Source organism: Cervus elaphus, chromosome 27, assembly GCF_910594005.1.
Source record: "Cervus elaphus chromosome 27, mCerEla1.1, whole genome shotgun sequence".
In the NCBI taxonomy this organism is placed as follows: domain Eukaryota; kingdom Metazoa; phylum Chordata; class Mammalia; order Artiodactyla; family Cervidae; genus Cervus; species Cervus elaphus.
This window is the reverse complement of record NC_057841.1, coordinates 6,134,782-6,151,615: the sequence shown is the minus strand read 5'-3', so window position 1 is coordinate 6,151,615 and position 16,834 is coordinate 6,134,782. Positions and strand designations below refer to the sequence as shown.

At 38.0% G+C, this 16,834-nt stretch overlaps 1 protein-coding gene and 1 non-coding gene across 5 annotated transcripts in view; one reads left to right on the top strand and one right to left on the bottom strand.

The window, feature by feature from the left end:
* ATP9B (ATPase phospholipid transporting 9B (putative)) overlaps positions 1–16,834 on the top strand; it is a 161,451-nt gene that overhangs the window by 42,120 nt on the left and 102,497 nt on the right. For 3 of the 4 annotated variants that reach the window (XM_043888757.1, XM_043888758.1, XM_043888759.1), the window contains 2 exons: positions 6,975–7,033; positions 12,016–12,067. In XM_043888757.1, coding sequence (XP_043744692.1) covers positions 6,975–7,033; positions 12,016–12,067 — 111 coding nt within the window. The remainder of the gene's footprint in view (positions 1–6,974; positions 7,034–12,015; positions 12,068–16,834) is intronic. The other variant, XM_043888760.1, reaches the window with a different exon arrangement.
* LOC122685118 lies at positions 2,018–2,124 on the bottom strand. Its single transcript, XR_006338283.1, has one exon. It is a non-coding gene; the product is annotated as a U6 spliceosomal RNA (small nuclear RNA).

Here is a 16,834-nt window from a genome sequence, read left to right as displayed (position 1 = left end):
GAGTTGGTTGTACAGTACTTTGTAATGCCACTGAATTATTTACCTTAAAGTGGCAGCTTTTATGTCATTTTTATCTAAAATGGTATAAACTTTTAAGGAAGGCAGACTGGTATATATCTTTTGTGTGGTTTAGTCACTCAGTCATGTCCGACTCTTTGCTACCCCATGGACTGTAGCCTGCCAGGCTCCTCCATCCATGGGATTTTCCAGGCAAGAATACTGGAGTGGGTTGCCATTCTCTTCTCCAGGGGACCTTCCCTACCCAGGGATCGAATCTGGGTCTCCCATGTTGCAGGCAGATTCTTTACCAACTGAGCCAACCAGGGAAGCATATATCTTTTATAATTCTGTATTATTTGAACTCAAAATACTCAAACAATTTTACTAGTTTCATTTCAAATACAAATGAAAATTTACCTTTTTAAAAAAATTGGTTATCATTGCCTGTGACCTGAGCAGTGGACATTTCACACATGGGTGACAGTCATGACAGCTGGTGCTGATTGACGCCCGAGTGTGTCAGAGAAAGTGCCCCAGGCGGCTGGAGTTGTCACAGTGACAGTGAGTAGCCTGGGACTTGTGCAGAATGGTCTGCCCTGAGTGGCCATCCTTCTGGGTGGAGTTTGTGTTTGAACCTAGACCTGTTGACCTCAAGTCCAGTGTTCTTTCATCTGTGGCATGTTGCTTTCTGGTTGGTTATTCTGCTAAAGATGATAGGTAAGTAAAATTTAGAATGTTAAAAAAAATGGAGTTTATGCTTATTGCTGAGTACAGTTTAATATTTATTTTCTTATCAAGAATATTTGCTGCCTACATAACTTCTAGTGTTTCACAGTTACCTATTCTTTGAATGGCATTGATGGCTCTTTCCTTTGTGATTCACTGTAGTCTATTCTAGCATTTTTCAGCATTTGAACTTTCCTTATTTGGGCTTCTCAAGCACATTCTTGTAGAAATACACTGAGAAAATTTTGTGTGTTGTATTTTTTTCTTTTGAAAAGGAAAACCACTTCCACTTGCTAACATCTTGAAGGCGCTGTGTTTGGAAGCAGAGAGTATTTTGACTGTGGCACATGATCTCAGTGAATACTGAGTGGTTTTTAGTTTGCTCTTTATTTCATTGCCTCTTAAACTGCTTTTCTTGTGTGGGAATTTTCCATACCTGTTGGCTTCCACCTTCCTTCCTGTCTCCTTGTTTGTGACTCCTTGTGTTATGCTTTATCTCCTAGTGAGCAGCAACAGAGGAGAGTCACAGAAGAAAGTAACGTAGACTTTCCTGCTTCTTGGCAGCTTTTGCAAAAATTCCCGATGAAGAAGTTTGAATTGTGTGGCCATTCTTTTTGGATTCTTGGAATCAATGCTGTTTTTTATCCTGTTGCTAAGGAGTGGTTTGTAGACTGTATACCTTGCTTGTCTTCTTCCAGTTGGCTAGTTCACAATTAATTTCCATATTTGTTTACTAAGTACCCACTGTGTGTCAGCTACCACAATAAGCTCATGAAATTCAAACGTGGATCTAATAAGCTTTTCACAGAGCTCATACAGTCTGTTTTCTAGCAGATGGGATCAACCCAGAAGTCTTCGTTTACTTGTTTGTGTTCTCAGCAGCCACCAGATCTCAGCAGGGCTAAGTTGTGTTAGCCATTTCCCAAATTTAAACCTAAAGCTAGCATGGAACTTGATATTTAGAAACGAACTTGAATTAATTCTGTGCTGCTGCTGGCTCCTTCGTAAAGCTTGTGGTGATTGTTTTTCCCAGGATATCTTAGTTATTTCCTTCACTCATTCTGGCACTTTGTTGTTTAACATGTTTCAAACATAGGAGAGAGAGAAAATGTGACTGGAGGCTTGTGTAAATCACTTGTGTTTGTGTGTGTGAATGTGAGAGAGACCATTTGCTTATTTACTTGTTTCTTGTGATCCAGGTTCCTTGCCAAAAAGGAACCTTACCCGTGCAGAGTTCAGAAAGAGAAGGTGTTCTTTTTTTTTTTCTTCTTTTTTTTTTTTTTTTTTTTTTAAAAATATGGAACGCTTCACGAATTTGCGTGTCATCCTTGCGCAGGGGCCATGCTAATCTTCTCTGTATCGTTCCAATTTTAGTATATGTGCTGCCGAAGCGAGCACGAGAAGGTGTTCTTTATTCCTACATTTTTTGGCATCTTTGACTCAGTATCGGTACTGTGTTGTCTCATACTTGTTAACATTCTTACTTTGTTTTTTGTGCTAAAAAGATTTTTATGAAATGTCTCAATGAAATTTTCTCATCTTCTAGTGAAATTGATTCCATTTATCAGTAATAATTTTTCCTTGAAAATCAAGAGATTTTAAAATCCCTCTTTTGTGCCTTTTACATATTGTCTATGCATTATGTCACTTTCACTAAGTCATCTTTCTTGTCTGTGTTCTGCATTTGAAAATAATTATTCCAGTATTCATTCAAGAATATTCAGCATGCATTATTTCATTTTGCTTCTAACACTGATATTTATTAATCAGTTACTGTGTGTCAGACACAAACAAGCACCTCAGATTTATCACCTTATTTGTTTGGTTCTCTGTGACCATGTCATGGTAGACATGTACCTTCAGGACTGGGTACATGGGCAGGAGTGGATCTGTGTACTGATTTCCTGCATAAATGGTATTTTTCCTTAGGTTACCCCGAGAGGACCTGTATGAATTCTTTTCTTCATGATGTTAAACCTTTAGCAGTTTTTTTTTACATTGTTTGGAGATTAGGGCCTGGAAACTATGGGACATAATTTGAAAGAATACTGGCGCCCACAGAGTGCCTTCTCACGCAGACTAGCGTGTGTGTGTGGATGCGGGGAGCATCCTCCCCGCCCTCTGGAGTCTGGCTTGCTCTGCCGCTTTCTTTAGTGATTGGACTCCCAGGTCCCCGGTTTTTTAAATTTCCAGTTTGGTGAGAGATACTCTCACTGTTTTTGCTTGCTATTTCTCTTTTAACACTTTACTGTTTCTCTTCTTTTTTATAAAAGTCTATTCCTCCTTTGTTCCCATGTTCATCTTTACCTTATTAAAATTTCTGTGTGTACACGTTCAGTTATGTCTGACTCTTTGCAACCCTATGGCCCGTAGCCTGCCAGGCTCCTCTGTCCATGGGATTCACCAGGGAAGAATACTGGGGTGGGTTGCCATTTCCTTCTGATCTTCCCAACCCAGGGGTTAAACCTGTGTCTCTTGTATCTCCTGCATTGGCAGGAGGATTCTTTACCACTGCATCACACGTGGCAAATGTTTTTATTTTGTTTTATTAATTTTTTTTTCATTTTTTAAAGATATAGATGCCTTTTTAGTTTTCTGTAGGCAGCTCTTCTGATCCTTGTGGTCTTTACTTTAATCTTAGAAGTCTGTGCAGTCCCAGCGTGTTGTAAGCAGCTGTCTTGATTGCTTAGTGTTCCTGTATTTGTTTTCTGTATTTGGAGTGTTACTCCACTTGCAGTGTTACGTGTAAGGTATTATGTGGAGACAGGATCTGCCTTTTTTTCCCCCTCAAATGGTCAGTAAGTTACTTGAAAACAAGTTCTTAATTTTTCTCAGGTCTTTGAGAAATGTACTCAATTTGTTTTGGCCCTTTTCTTTAGTTTCTGTGCTATTTGACTGATTCATCCAAATCTCTAGGCCACATCCATACCAGTTCTAAAAAGTATTTCGTTATAGTACATTCTAGCATCAGGAGATCTCTCCCTTCCTCTCTCCTCCCTACCCTCCACCAACTATTGTCATTTTTCATTTTTTTCTTCTGTTCTCTGAGAAACATGAAACACTATAAGATTCCTGAGAAACTTTCACAAAGATTTTCTGTTATGTTTCTTCGATGTTTCTTCTTCCATAAGTTTTTTGGTTTTAGAATTTGTTGTGTATATCACATATCTATTTCGAGTAAATTTTGTATCAGTACCAGGTGTGGGTGTTGTTTCTGGCACCATTTTTCAAGAAAGTGACCTCTTTCCCACCGCGTGGCCTTATACTTTAGTCAACAATCAGTTGTCTTCCATGTATGTGTTTATTTCTGGACTCTCTTCACTCTATTGATCTATTTGTTTCTCTTTATGCTAAAACAATGCTCTTGATTACTGTTGTTTCATAGTATTAATAATTCTGAAGTACAGTAGTGTTTGCCCTCCAGCTTTGTGTTTTCATTTTCAGAATTGTTTTGGCTAAACTGCATCCTTTGTATTTCCATGTGACTTTTAGAACTGCTTTGTCAATTTCTATTGAAAAATAGCCTGGTAGGATTTTAACTGCATTGAATCTGTAGGTAAATTTTGGGGAGAATTGGTACTTTAATAGTATTAAAGTGTTCTGATCCATGAATGAAATATACCTCTTCTTTTATTTAGGTGTTTTATAATTTCTTCCCAGCAATATTTTGGGTTTTCTTCTGAATTATAAGTCTCTCTCTTAATATATTGGGTTGGCCAAAAAATTCATTTGATTTTTTCCATAAGATCTTATGAAAAATGGAATGAACTTTTGGGCCAACCTTATAACATAATATAATTAATATACTGTTTCCCAGGTACCCACTTTTGCTTCATAATCTGTGTTAAATTAGGCTCCTACTTAAGATGTGAAGAGAGTTGGGGGAGAGTACCATTCCCCCCAGTAATGAGGACCAGCCAGACAGCCTCCTGATGCTGCGGGAGGTTGTCTGCTCAGCAGCAGTGCTCTTCATCTCAGCTGTGTGGCCTTCCAGGGGCTCCTTATCTGTGAGCAAGTGCTTTTTTAAAAGTTACATCATTATCTCTCACTCTTATCATGTTGCGTGTGTTTTGTTGGGAAATAAGCAATTAATACATTTTCATTCTTATTTGATGATGTCTGTATCTGGTTAGATGTGGCTTTTATGGTTCTGTTCTCTTTAATCCGTTCTGACATTTGACCCATTTTAACTGATGATGGGTAGAATGGTTATATAGTCCTTCTCTTTTTTTAAAATGGGTTAAGTTTGGATATGCATTTGTGAAGAACAAACTAAATATCCTTGAAGTGCACAGGATCTGAAATTTGGTAGACTCTCAGGTGTTCGAATATTTATAGCAATGTAGCATTTTAAGCACATGTGTAGCAGTCTGTATAAAATCCTGCTGCTGCTTATACCTGCTCTAGAGGCTTCATGGGGTAGTGTTGCTGTGTAAGTAAGGAGATCTGTGGAGGGATGGGTTTCAACTTAAAGGAACAGTGAAAGCGGAGAACCTGTGAGAACCAGCAAGGGCATCACATGGTCGTAGGATAAAGTGCCAGACCAGAGCAGGAGCAGAGGGGGACGAGGCAGGGGATGGTGCAGAAAGAGATCAACTGTGGAGAAAGGAGCACGCGCACTGCGCACTTGGTTATCTTCCGGGGATTGCAGATAACGGAGGGCTGGGGTGAGGGTGAGCATAATCCTTAGTTTCTCATCTCGTTCTACTAGCATGTAAAAAAGCAGAAGGAAGGGAAAGTGGGTTGGATAGTAGCACAGCATAAAATTGAATGATAAGATGGGAATTGTGTTGAGTTAAAGGACGGGGAAGCCTGGCGTGCTGCAGTCCACAGGGTCACAAAGAGGTGGACAGGACTTGGCAATTGAACAAGAACAATATACAGGAGGATGAGTTCAGTGGTATGTCTCTACTGCCTGATGCTTAGCTATAGAAACATGACAGTGGGAGTACAAACATGAAGCTTGACGTAACCAACTGAAAAAAAAGAAAGTTTTTTGGCTATTAATAAACAGATACTTACCTCTTATGAAGATATCTTAAGATTGCTTCACATGTAATTCTAAAGTACATTATTATTTTATATCAATAAAAAGTAGCTTCACCTCCCTTCAGGAAAGTAACTCAACCCTTATGTATTTATTGTATAATTGAGGTATGGGAAAAAATATAATATTTACAAAACTTTTTGATACCTTAAAACAAATAATTAGGAACTGATGTTCTATTGAAACTCAGCTGCGTTCAGAGATATTTAGGAAATAAGGCTTTATAATGAGCTGAATTTGGTCTATAAGTCAAGTAATGACTGGTAGCATTAGTTTTTGTAATATGAACTAATACAATATGAACTTACCTCTTGTTCTTTTAGCTTTCGGAATAAACTGACTGTAAAAGAAGTGGACCTTTTCTCATATCAAAACAGTAATTTTGACAAAAATATAAAAATTGATCTACATGGCTGTCGCTGGTCCTAAAAGGGAGATGGACAGAGGGAGGGAGACAGGAGAGGGAGAGAGACGGAGGGGAGAAGGAATCACAGGGAGCAGGACCTGGACCAGGGCTCGTTACTGTTGTCCATTGGCGTCTCACCTTGTCCACATCAGCTTCTCGTCTCCTCTCTGTGGTGCAGACGTGACGTAGACGCTGTGTGTTAGATTTTGTAAATGGTCACGCTGCACTGGATACTATAGAGATAAGAGTTTACAAGCGTTTACACCACTTTTTGTGTAAAGCTCTAAACCTTTAGTTTTCAGTCCTGACCTGTGTCTTTGGAGCTACTAGTGGAGGGTGATCTTACATATATTTTTCTTTGTTTGTTTTTCTGTCAGTGTGTGCCAGTCAATGCCATTCACAATATTAATGTAAGGATTTTACATCTCCATGTTATTCAGCTTTGTCATCAAATTATTTTGTTTAGTGATACTTTTGATCATCCGTAACTTGACTCAGACCTGAAATAATGGCAGATACGGGAAGAACTTTCCAAATGGAGTCCTTGTCCATGTTCCGACATATCTCTTATTGGGGGATAGTTAACTGTATTTGGGAGTTGACTGAGAGAAGTTAATTTTTAGTGACTGTGTCCATTTGAAATAAATTTATTTTGAAAGTATAAGTATAGATAAGTATCTAGAATGTTATTTTTTCCTCCCAAAGTTATTTCTGAAGTATTATTTATCAACTGAAAGTTTAACTCTGATGTGCTATTATTTCATTGAGTTGATTATACTTCTTCTTTTTTTTAAGGTAAAGTGCAAGTTAAGAGTTCAGACATACAAGTTGGAGACCTCATCATAGTGGAAAAGGTTGATGCATTTTTAATATATTTTAGACATGTGTATACCAGTTATTAACATTTAGACTGATTTCATCTGAAGGAAATTATTTGAGACAGTTATTTTAAATCTTAACATTATTGTGTAAGATTGATATTCTGAAGAAAAAATCTAGACTTGTGTATAGTTTTTTTTTTTTGCTAAAGTACATTTTAGTGTGTAGTCATATTTTGTCTAAAATAAGATGTGTTAACTGTTTATTGTTTCGTTGTCAGAATTATATCTTTGACCAAAGAATTATATTAGTTAGAACCTATTTATCATGAAATAGTTTCAGTTTCTGGGGCTTCCCAGGCGGCACTAGTGTAAAGAACCTGTCTGCCAATGCAGGAAACATAAGAGGTACGGCTTTGATCCCTGGTTTGGGAAGATCCCCAGGAGAAGGACATGGCAACCCCCTCAGTTTCTTGCCTGAAAAATCCCATGAACAGAGGAGCCTGGTGGGCTCTGGTCTATGGGGCCGTAAAGAGTCGGACACGACTGAAGCGACTTAGCACATGCAGTTTCAGTTTCTAAAGCTTCCTTTTACAGACAGATGTATTACACATAATCATTGTGTATTCTTATGGCTTAAAAAGGAAATGGAAATAAAGAGGATTAGAAAGAAAAAGTTTAGGTCAGTGTTGTAGGGAGCCATTAAAAACCCCACAGTGGTCAGAGGTGGCTGTGGACAAGCCGCCACTCCACTGGAGTTTGACTGCCTGGGCTGTCTGCCTGTGTGGAGAAGCGTCTCTGACTGCACAGTCTTCCTGAGTAACAGTTACTGAGGGTTCAGTCTTTATTGTTAAGGCTCTTGAACAACTTTTAAAAAAATATGGCAGGTTTTCATAAGGCCTATTACAGAGGAGTGTGAGCCCTTGGTACCAGCGGACGTCCACCTGGGAACCCACCAAGGCACCCCTAGCCTGCGTCGCCCGCAGGGGTGTTAAGTGAGAGGGCTCTTCCTCAAGACTGAAGCGGTCTTCATCTGGTTGCAGTATGTGTACACAGATAATGTTGTGGGCTGTGTTTGTCTAATTTTACAGAATGGGAGAAAATTAAACATATTGATTTGCAATTTATTTATGCAGTATTCAGTTATATGAATACTATAAATTACTAACTTTTGATCCATTATTAGATTTTGGATGGTTTTCTTTTCTGCTATTGAAGAGTGCTGTAGTAAACACCTTGGTACATATATTCTTTCTGGATTCTGTGGGCTAAATGCTGACAAGAGAGATGGCTGAGCCATATGTTAGTCATATACATTTTGATGTAATTTTTTCCAAAAATCAGCACTTATTTCCTCACAGTTTGTATGGTCAGGAATCTGGGTACAGCCTAGCTGCTCCTCCTGGCTCCGGGTGTGTCACAGGGCTGCAGTCGAGGGCTGTCAGGGTGTCAGCCTCATGGCCATCACCTTGGACCTGATGCCGGTCTTACTCTGGGGATGGTTGGCAGGATTTGCTGCCTTTTTTAATTCAAGGCCTCTGTTCTGCCAGCTTTTGGCCTGAAGCCACCCTCGTTCCTGACTATATAGGCCTCTCCACTGGGCAGCTCATCACTGACCTGCCAGTTGGAGGGGGAAAGAGAGAGTGTAGGTGCCAGCGAAAGGGACCATGGTATATTAAGAAGACACAGGTCCCTCCTTCTGTATTGCTCAGAGTCCTGAGAGGAGGGAAAAATAAAAAGTATCCAATTAAAAAAAAAAAGTATCCAATAATTATTTTGGAGTTTCTAATTTATTTATTGATGCCCATAGAACATAAAACAGTATAGAGGAATATAGAGTGATGGTCTAAAATTGAAATTAAGAACAGAATTTCATTTGCAGTCGCATCAAAGGAATAAAATACTTACAAATAAAATCATTGTTAAGAATAAATGTAACAAAACAGGTCCAAAACTTTGAAGACTACAAAACATTGTCAAAACACAGTAAAGACGACCTAGATAAATGGAAAGATTTCCCATGTTCATAGATTAGAAATATTCATACTGTTAAAATGGGAATACTCCCAAACTGATCTACAGATTCAGTGCTGCCCTCTCAACATCCTAGCTGACTTCTTTGCAGAAATTTATGAGCTGATTCTGAAATTTGTATGGAAATATAAAAGATTCAAAGTAGCCAAAGCAGTTTTTAAACGTATGAACAAAATTGTTCGAGTATTCACACTTCTCCATTTCAGAACTTTTTAAAAATTAACAGTAATCAGGACAGTATGGAACTGGCATAAATGAAACGTTGAGTCCAGAAATAAAGCCTTAAGTTTATGGTTAATTGACTTTCAACACGGGTGCATGGAAAATTCAGGATGGAGCTGTGTTTGGGTGGGTGCTTATTTTTGATCTAGTGCTGATTGTGAGATTCTTCATTTTGTTGTGTGCAGTTATAGTTCATTCATTTTGTTGTTGCATAGTATGACTCTTATCCATTCTACCATTGGTGGATATTTGGGTTGCTCCCAAGTTTTCCTGTTAGGAATGATAGCTGTGAGACATCTGTGACCATGTGTTGTGGCTCACACATGTGCACTTCCCTGTTGCATATGTACTCAGGAGTGGGCTTGTTGGATTTTGGGGTGTGTGGATGTTTCACCTGAGTGCTTACTCCAAATGGTTTTGCAGAGTGATGGATCAAATTTACTGAGGTCAGCAGGAAGAGTTCCCATTACTCATGTTTGCCATCACTTAGCATTGCCAACCTTTTAAAATTACCATTTCCAAATTGTGTATGCAGCAAGTTGTAGTTTTAATGTGCATTTCTGTAAACTATCAAAAGTGAACACTTTTCGTGTGATTTTGGATATCTTTCTTTTTTGGAAGCTTCCCTTGTGGTTCAGTGGTAAATAGCCAGTGAAAATCTCTTACTATTTTTCTTCTGAGTTATCCTTTCTTATCAGTTTGCAGGCCTTCAGATATTCTAGATGGGAATCCTTAATTAGTTTTATCTTGCAAATATCTTTTCCGTCCTAGTAGGCTTTGTGGAATAGAAATTCCTAGTTTTAATGAAATCTACATTATTAATGTTTTCATTTATAATAAGTTTTTTTTTATTTGTGGTGGTGAGGGGAAGGAGTCTTGTTTAAGAAATCGATCTTTCTACCAAAAAGTTATGAAAGTATTCTTCTGTATTATCTTTTAGATTTTATTGTTTTGACTTTGACATTTATAATTCATTTGGAATAGGTTTGTTTTTCTATTGAAGTAGAGGCCTAGTATTACCTCTTCTCATCGCCCATAGGTATCTAGTTTTCTCTAGAAAGCTATTTATTTAAACGATGTCCACAGTGCCAGCTTCCTCATAAATCTGGTGTCCATATTTGTGTTGACTGACTTCTGCATTCTCTACTTTACATTATAAAATCATCTATTTTTGTTGAATGCCATCTTGTCTTAATTATTCTATTTTAATATTTTGTTTTGCTATATTACACATTCAACCCTCCATGTTGTTAGTCATTCTTGGCATTTGCATTGCCCTCTAAATATTAGGAATGTCTTGTCAGTTCCCATCAAAAAAGCATGTTAAGATTTTGATTGGGTTTGTATTGGATGTATGGGTCAGTCTGTGGACACGTCACATCTTTGCAATACTGTGTGTTCTAATGTGAGAACATGGTATGTTCTGTTTCTTAGTGTTTATTTAATTTCTTTCAGTAATGTTTTATAGTTTATAAAATTTTTTATAGTTTTTTATTGAGAGAACTTTCCCATTCATCTGTTTTATTCTAATGCTAGTTTTTTCTTATTACCAAAATGGGCATATATTTTTTTTTTAATGTACTTTCTTGCTGTTTGTTACTGGTATATATATTTTCATTTTCTGTGCCATTAATTTTGCTCTTATATTTACTTACATCTTTGTATGTTCTTTGGGATTTATTGGCTTTTTGTTTTTCTGCTTTCAAACAGATATTCAGTTCCCTGTGTGTTTTTAGTCTCCCTTTTCTTCTGTTGGCAGTTTAATCATGTATACTTTCCTCTTAACCATTTTTCTAACTTTGGCTGTGTTCCACACATTTTGATATGTTGAGATTTTATTACCAACATTTTCTAATTTTCATTCCCCCTTCACCCACGGGTTCCTTAGCTCTCAATAATGGCCTAAAGAAATGTTAGAAATTATTTCATGTTAGAAATAAGAAGCACTGTTCTGCAGCATATCTTTTTTCACCATTAACAGCTCAACTTACATTTGTTGTTGTTGCTTGCTGACTGACAAGTAATTCATTTCTTTATTGTTTGTATATAAATATTTACTTAGGTCTCAAAAAATATAAATAATTCATGAAATTATGTGAAGTATTCTTATTATATTTTTCTTCAGTTTGTACAGCTTTCCCAACTAATGCTAAGTATTATTACTAGTACTAATTAATACCAATTATCATCAGTAATAGTGATTAAGTAAATGTATGAATAGTGAACTTTGAAGTTTTTCTCCTTTTCTGCCTTGTAAAAGAGTATCTCCTCAAATTTGTAGGGTTTAGTCTGCTCAGCTGTACATTTATTCATTCATTCGACATTTACTAAGTGTTCATTTTTGATATGCTTTGTTTTGTGTTAGATGTTGGAAGAACACTATCCTCCCCTTCCAGGTCATTTAGTCTGATAGAGAGTGCATAATTTTTTTTAGAAGGCAGTAAACATACTATATTGTATGTATGAGTCAAAGTACAGCAGAGGCCACAGAAATGGTAATGTTTAACATTTTTCAGAAATGGAGTAGTTTCAGATCATCACTAAATGCCATTTACATGGTTCATTGATGGGGAAAGAAATCTTAGAGATCTAACTAAAATATGAATTAAAATATTCATTTTTGTTTTACAAATTATAAATGTTTCAACATAGAGTTGAATTACTATTTTAGTTGTTTTTAGCAGCTGTTTTTCCTGTGAAATGGAATTGTGTTAATTTATAAACTTACATACAGATAATTAATATTTTCTGTTACTCTGCAGAATCAAAGAATTCCATCGGACATGGTGTTTCTTAGGACGTCAGAAAAAGCAGGTATTTTTATTTTTATTTGCATTGCTGATGATTGGTTTTTGGCAGTTTAATTTTCATATTGAAAGATAAAGTTATTCTGATAAGAATTTTTCTTCAAATGGTAATACTTTGAATTCATTAATTTCTAAATCACATTTAACTATGTTTAAAACAATGATTTTACTGTATATATTGGTTTAAAAAATATAATCCTATCAGAATCTGTCAAGTGAATTTTCATTCAAATCCATTTTGATATCTAAATAATTAATGATGTTGCTCAAATTTTGATTACTATTCTGCATTTACAGTTTTATTCCTCATTCAGCAACCATTTATTTAGCACTTATCATGTGTCAGGCACTACTTGCTGCTTAGGATACAAAAGGGAGTGAAACCAAGTGGCTCTCTTCAAACAGTTCATGATCTGTTCATTTATGGAAGTATACATGTTGACAGCAATACTCTGATTGTATATAAATATTGAAAGACATGTGGGGGTGATGGGAGGGACAGACAGTTTGCCTGGGTAAGTTGGAGTGAGCTTCACAGTAAAAATGATATTTATATGACCTGAGCTTTAAACAAGAAGAAGTTGCTAAAGTGGTAATGAAAAGGAAGCTTCTTGTGGTCAAAGAGAAAAACTGTTGATTGGAAATCAGGAAGCTTAAACTCTAGTCTGCTTTGACTAGTTTCTAATTTTATGACCTATCGGTGTGGTCATACACTTTCATCATCTCTAAAATGATGGGAGGTTTGTCAGGTAATAGCCAAAGTTCTTTCTGCCTTATGTTTCTGACTTTGTTGAATAAATGAACATTATTTTTATAGGAAGCTCAACATGTTATTTTTGTTCTGGAAACTCAGCTTATGTGTTATTTGTAGCATGAAAATTCTATAAAGGACACAGTTAAAAATCCATTTATAAAGTGTTGTTTTTTTAAGGACATTTTAAGTCATCATAAGGAAGATGTTTTCTCTTTTCACCAGTTGTAGTATTATTTACATCCTAAGAGGCATGGGTGCTAAGAGTTGCTTCAGTCGTGTCCAACTCTGTGTGACCCCGTGGACTATAACCTGCCAGGCTTCTCTTTCCATGGGATTCTACAGGCAATAATACTGGAGTGGGTTGCCATGCCCTCCTCCAGGGCTATCTTCCTGACCCAGAGATCCAACCTGCATCTCTTAAGTCTCCTGCATTGGCTGGCAGGTTTGTTACCACTAGCGCCACCTAGGGCTAGATAGAAATTTACTTTCAGTTCAGTTCAGTTTAGTTTTTCCCTAGTGGCTCAGCTGGTAAAGAATCTGCCTGCAATGCAGGAGACCTGGGTTTGATCCCTGGGTTGGGAAGATCCCCTGGAGAAGGGAAAGGCTACCCACTCCATTATTCTGGCCTGGATAATTCCATGGACTGCATTGTCCATTGGATCACAAAGAGTCAGACACGACTGAGTAACTTTCACTTCACAGTTTAGTTCATTGCTCAGTCGTGCCCGACTCTTTGCGACCTTACAGACTGCAGCACGCCAGGCTTCCCTGTCCATCACCAGCTCCTGGAGCTTACTCAAACTCATGTCCATCAAGTCGGTGATGCCATCCAACCATCTCATACTCCGTCATCCCCTTCTCCTCCTGCCTTCAGTCTTTCCCAGCATCAGGATCTTTTCCATTGAGTCAGTTCTTCACATCAGGTGGCCAAAGTATTGGAGTTTCAGCTTCAGCATCAATCCTTCAGGACTGATTTCCTCTAGGATTGACTGGTTGAATCTCCTTGCAGTCCAAGGTACTCTCAAGAGTCTTCTCCAATGCCACAGTTCAAAAGTATCAGTTCTTTGGCACTCAGCTTTCTTCACAGTCGAACTCTCACATCCATACATGAATACTGGAAAAACCATAGCCTTGACTAGATGGACCTTTGTTGGCAAAGTAATGTCTCTGCTTTTAAATATGCTGTCTAGGTTGGTCATAACTTTTCTTCCAAGGAGCAAGTGTCTTTTAATTTTCGGGCTGCAGTCACCATCAGTGAATTTTGGAGCTCAAAAAAATAAAGTCTCTCACTGTTTCTGCTGTTTCTCCATCTATTTGCCATGAAGTGATGGGACCGAATGCCATGATTCCAGTTTTCTAAATGTTGAGTTTTAAGCCAACTTTTTCACTCTGCTCTTTCACGTTCATCAAGAAGCTCTTTAGTTCTTCTTCACTTTCTGTCATAAGGGTGGTGTCGTCTGCATATCTGAGGTTATTGATATTTCTCCTGGCAATCTTGATTCCAGCTTGTGCTTCATTCAGCCCGGTATTTCACGTGATGTACTCTGCGTGTAAGTTAAATAAGCAGGATGACAGTGTACAGCCTTGGCATACTCCTTTGCCAGTTGGGAACCAGTCTGTTCCATTTCTAGTCTAACCATTGCTTCTTGACCCACATACAGATTTCTCAGGAGGCATGTCAGGTGGTCTGGTATTCACATCTCTTTACGAATTTTCCATAGTTTGTTTGATCCACACAGTCAGAGGCTTTGGCGCAGTCAATAAAGCAGAAGTAGATGTTTTTCTGGGACTCTTGCTTTTTTGATGATCCAGCGGATGTTGGCAATTTGATCTCTGGTTCCTCTGCCTTTTCTAAAACCAGCTTGAACATCTGGAAGTTCATGGTTCACGTACTGTTGAAGCCTGGCTTGGAGAATTTTGAGCATTACTTTGCTGGCATGTGAGATGAGTGCAATTGTGTGGTAGTTTGAACATTCTTTGGCATTGCCATTCTTTGGGATTGGAATGAAAACTGACCTTTTCCAGTCCTGTGGCCACTGCTGAGTTTTCCTAATTTGCTGGCATATTGAGTGCAGCACTTTCACAGCATCATCTTTTAGGATTTGGAATAGCTCAACTGGAATCACCTCCATTAGCTTTGTTCGTAGTGATGCTTCCTAAGGCCCACTTGACTTTGCATTCCAGGGTGTCTGGCTCTAGGTGAGTGATCACAGCATCATGGTTATCTGGGTTGAGAAGATCTTTTTTGTATAGTTCTTGTGTGTATTCTTGCTACCTCTTCTTAATATCTTCTGCTTCTGTTAGGTCCATACCATTTCTGTCCTTTATTGAGCCCATCTTTGTACGAAATGTTCCCTTTACCTAAATTTACTTTACTGTGTGCTATATAATGGGCAATTTTCTTTTTCCTGTGGGGCCAAGACTGGAGAACTACTTTTCCAGTCCCTTTCCCTTTCCTGTCCAGTTATATGAAGGCATGCCCTGAGGTGTGGCAGAGGGAGGGTGGCTGAAAGCTGTGTGTACCGCTTTTAGCCCCAGCTGTCCCTGCGCTGGCTGCGTCTCCATGACTGCTCTGACCTTGGGAGCTGCCTGTTGAAGATGACAGAGCTTCCCTCAGCTTAGGTTTCTAAAGGACTGTGTGTAACAGTCCTGTCCCCTTCCATCACCTAGTGAACTCTGTATGATAGAGATTTATTATTAACTAGTAGAGTTGGAAGGTTTATCTTTTACAGATAGAATAGTGTTCTCTTAGCACCTGCAGAGCTGTGACAGGCAGTTAAAACTCGGCCTTTGCCTTCATGTCTTGCCTGTACAGAGCCTCAAGTTCCACCAGGCTTGAGAGATTTGGGCCTTTCAGGTTTTCAAGGGCATGTTTGTATCCCTGCACTGGCAGGTGGCCTTCTAGACTCTTGGGAATATGGTAGAGCTCTTACCCCTTGTCATCTGATTTTCCAGCTTTTCTTTTAAATTTTGTGGTCGGCTTGTTGTTTACCCCAGCTTTGCTACCACCCAAGGAAGCTGCGATGATAAACAATTGCCACTGATTGCTTCTGACAAAGATTCCAGGGGAAACACCGTTCTCCGTGACTCAACTGTGGGTTGGGTCAAAGTCAGACAAACCCTACCTAGTCAGGCGATTACAGTTCTCTGGGCATGCAGTTTGGGGAGTCCCAACCCTCCTGTGTTCTCCTTGGTGTCTACCAGACCGCTGGTTTCCTCAGCTCTGTGAAGTTTGACTTGGGGGCAGCTTACTGGAAAAGGGACAAGTCAAAATACCACATACCTCTCTCATAGCTAGATTTAGCCCCGTTTCTTGAATAAACGTACCTGGGATTGTTGCAAGTCTGGTTATTTTCCAGAGTTTTGAAAAAAATTGCTTTTGACACCTTGTGCTAATGTTCTCATTACAATTATGGAGGAATGGGTTTACAGAGATTTTCACACTGCCATCTCTACTTATTTATGATTTGTTTGTCTTTGTTTGTAAATGTATTCAGTATAATGAATAACAAAAATGTGTGTATTTGGGAGGTGCTTTTATATTTAATTGCCTTTGTAGTGATTATGGTAGATATATATGTAAGAATATATATATATATACACTAAATATGGAAATGGCTATAGGTAACTAACTTAAAAGAAGTAGATTATGCAGATTATGTTAGGAGATTAAATATGAACAATATTCATCACTTTTTTTTTTTTTAATATCCATCACTTTAAAGCTGGAAGATTATTAGAAAAGTCCATTTTTCAGAGCAAGAATCTGAAGGCTAGAATACAAATTCTTTGCTAAAGTTTTGGAAATTGTAATTCAGCCACTGTATAATTGTTATGGCATGACATAGTCTGTCTATGGCGAGACAAAAGAATATTAGACAAATGATATAATCTATTGTGCTGACTTCAGATGAATAGAATTGTATCCAAATTGATTATATTCTAAAAATGTCTTCATTTTCTCAGATTTTGTAGTCTATGTTGTAGGGACAGTTTCTGTCTGTAGGGTAATGATATTTA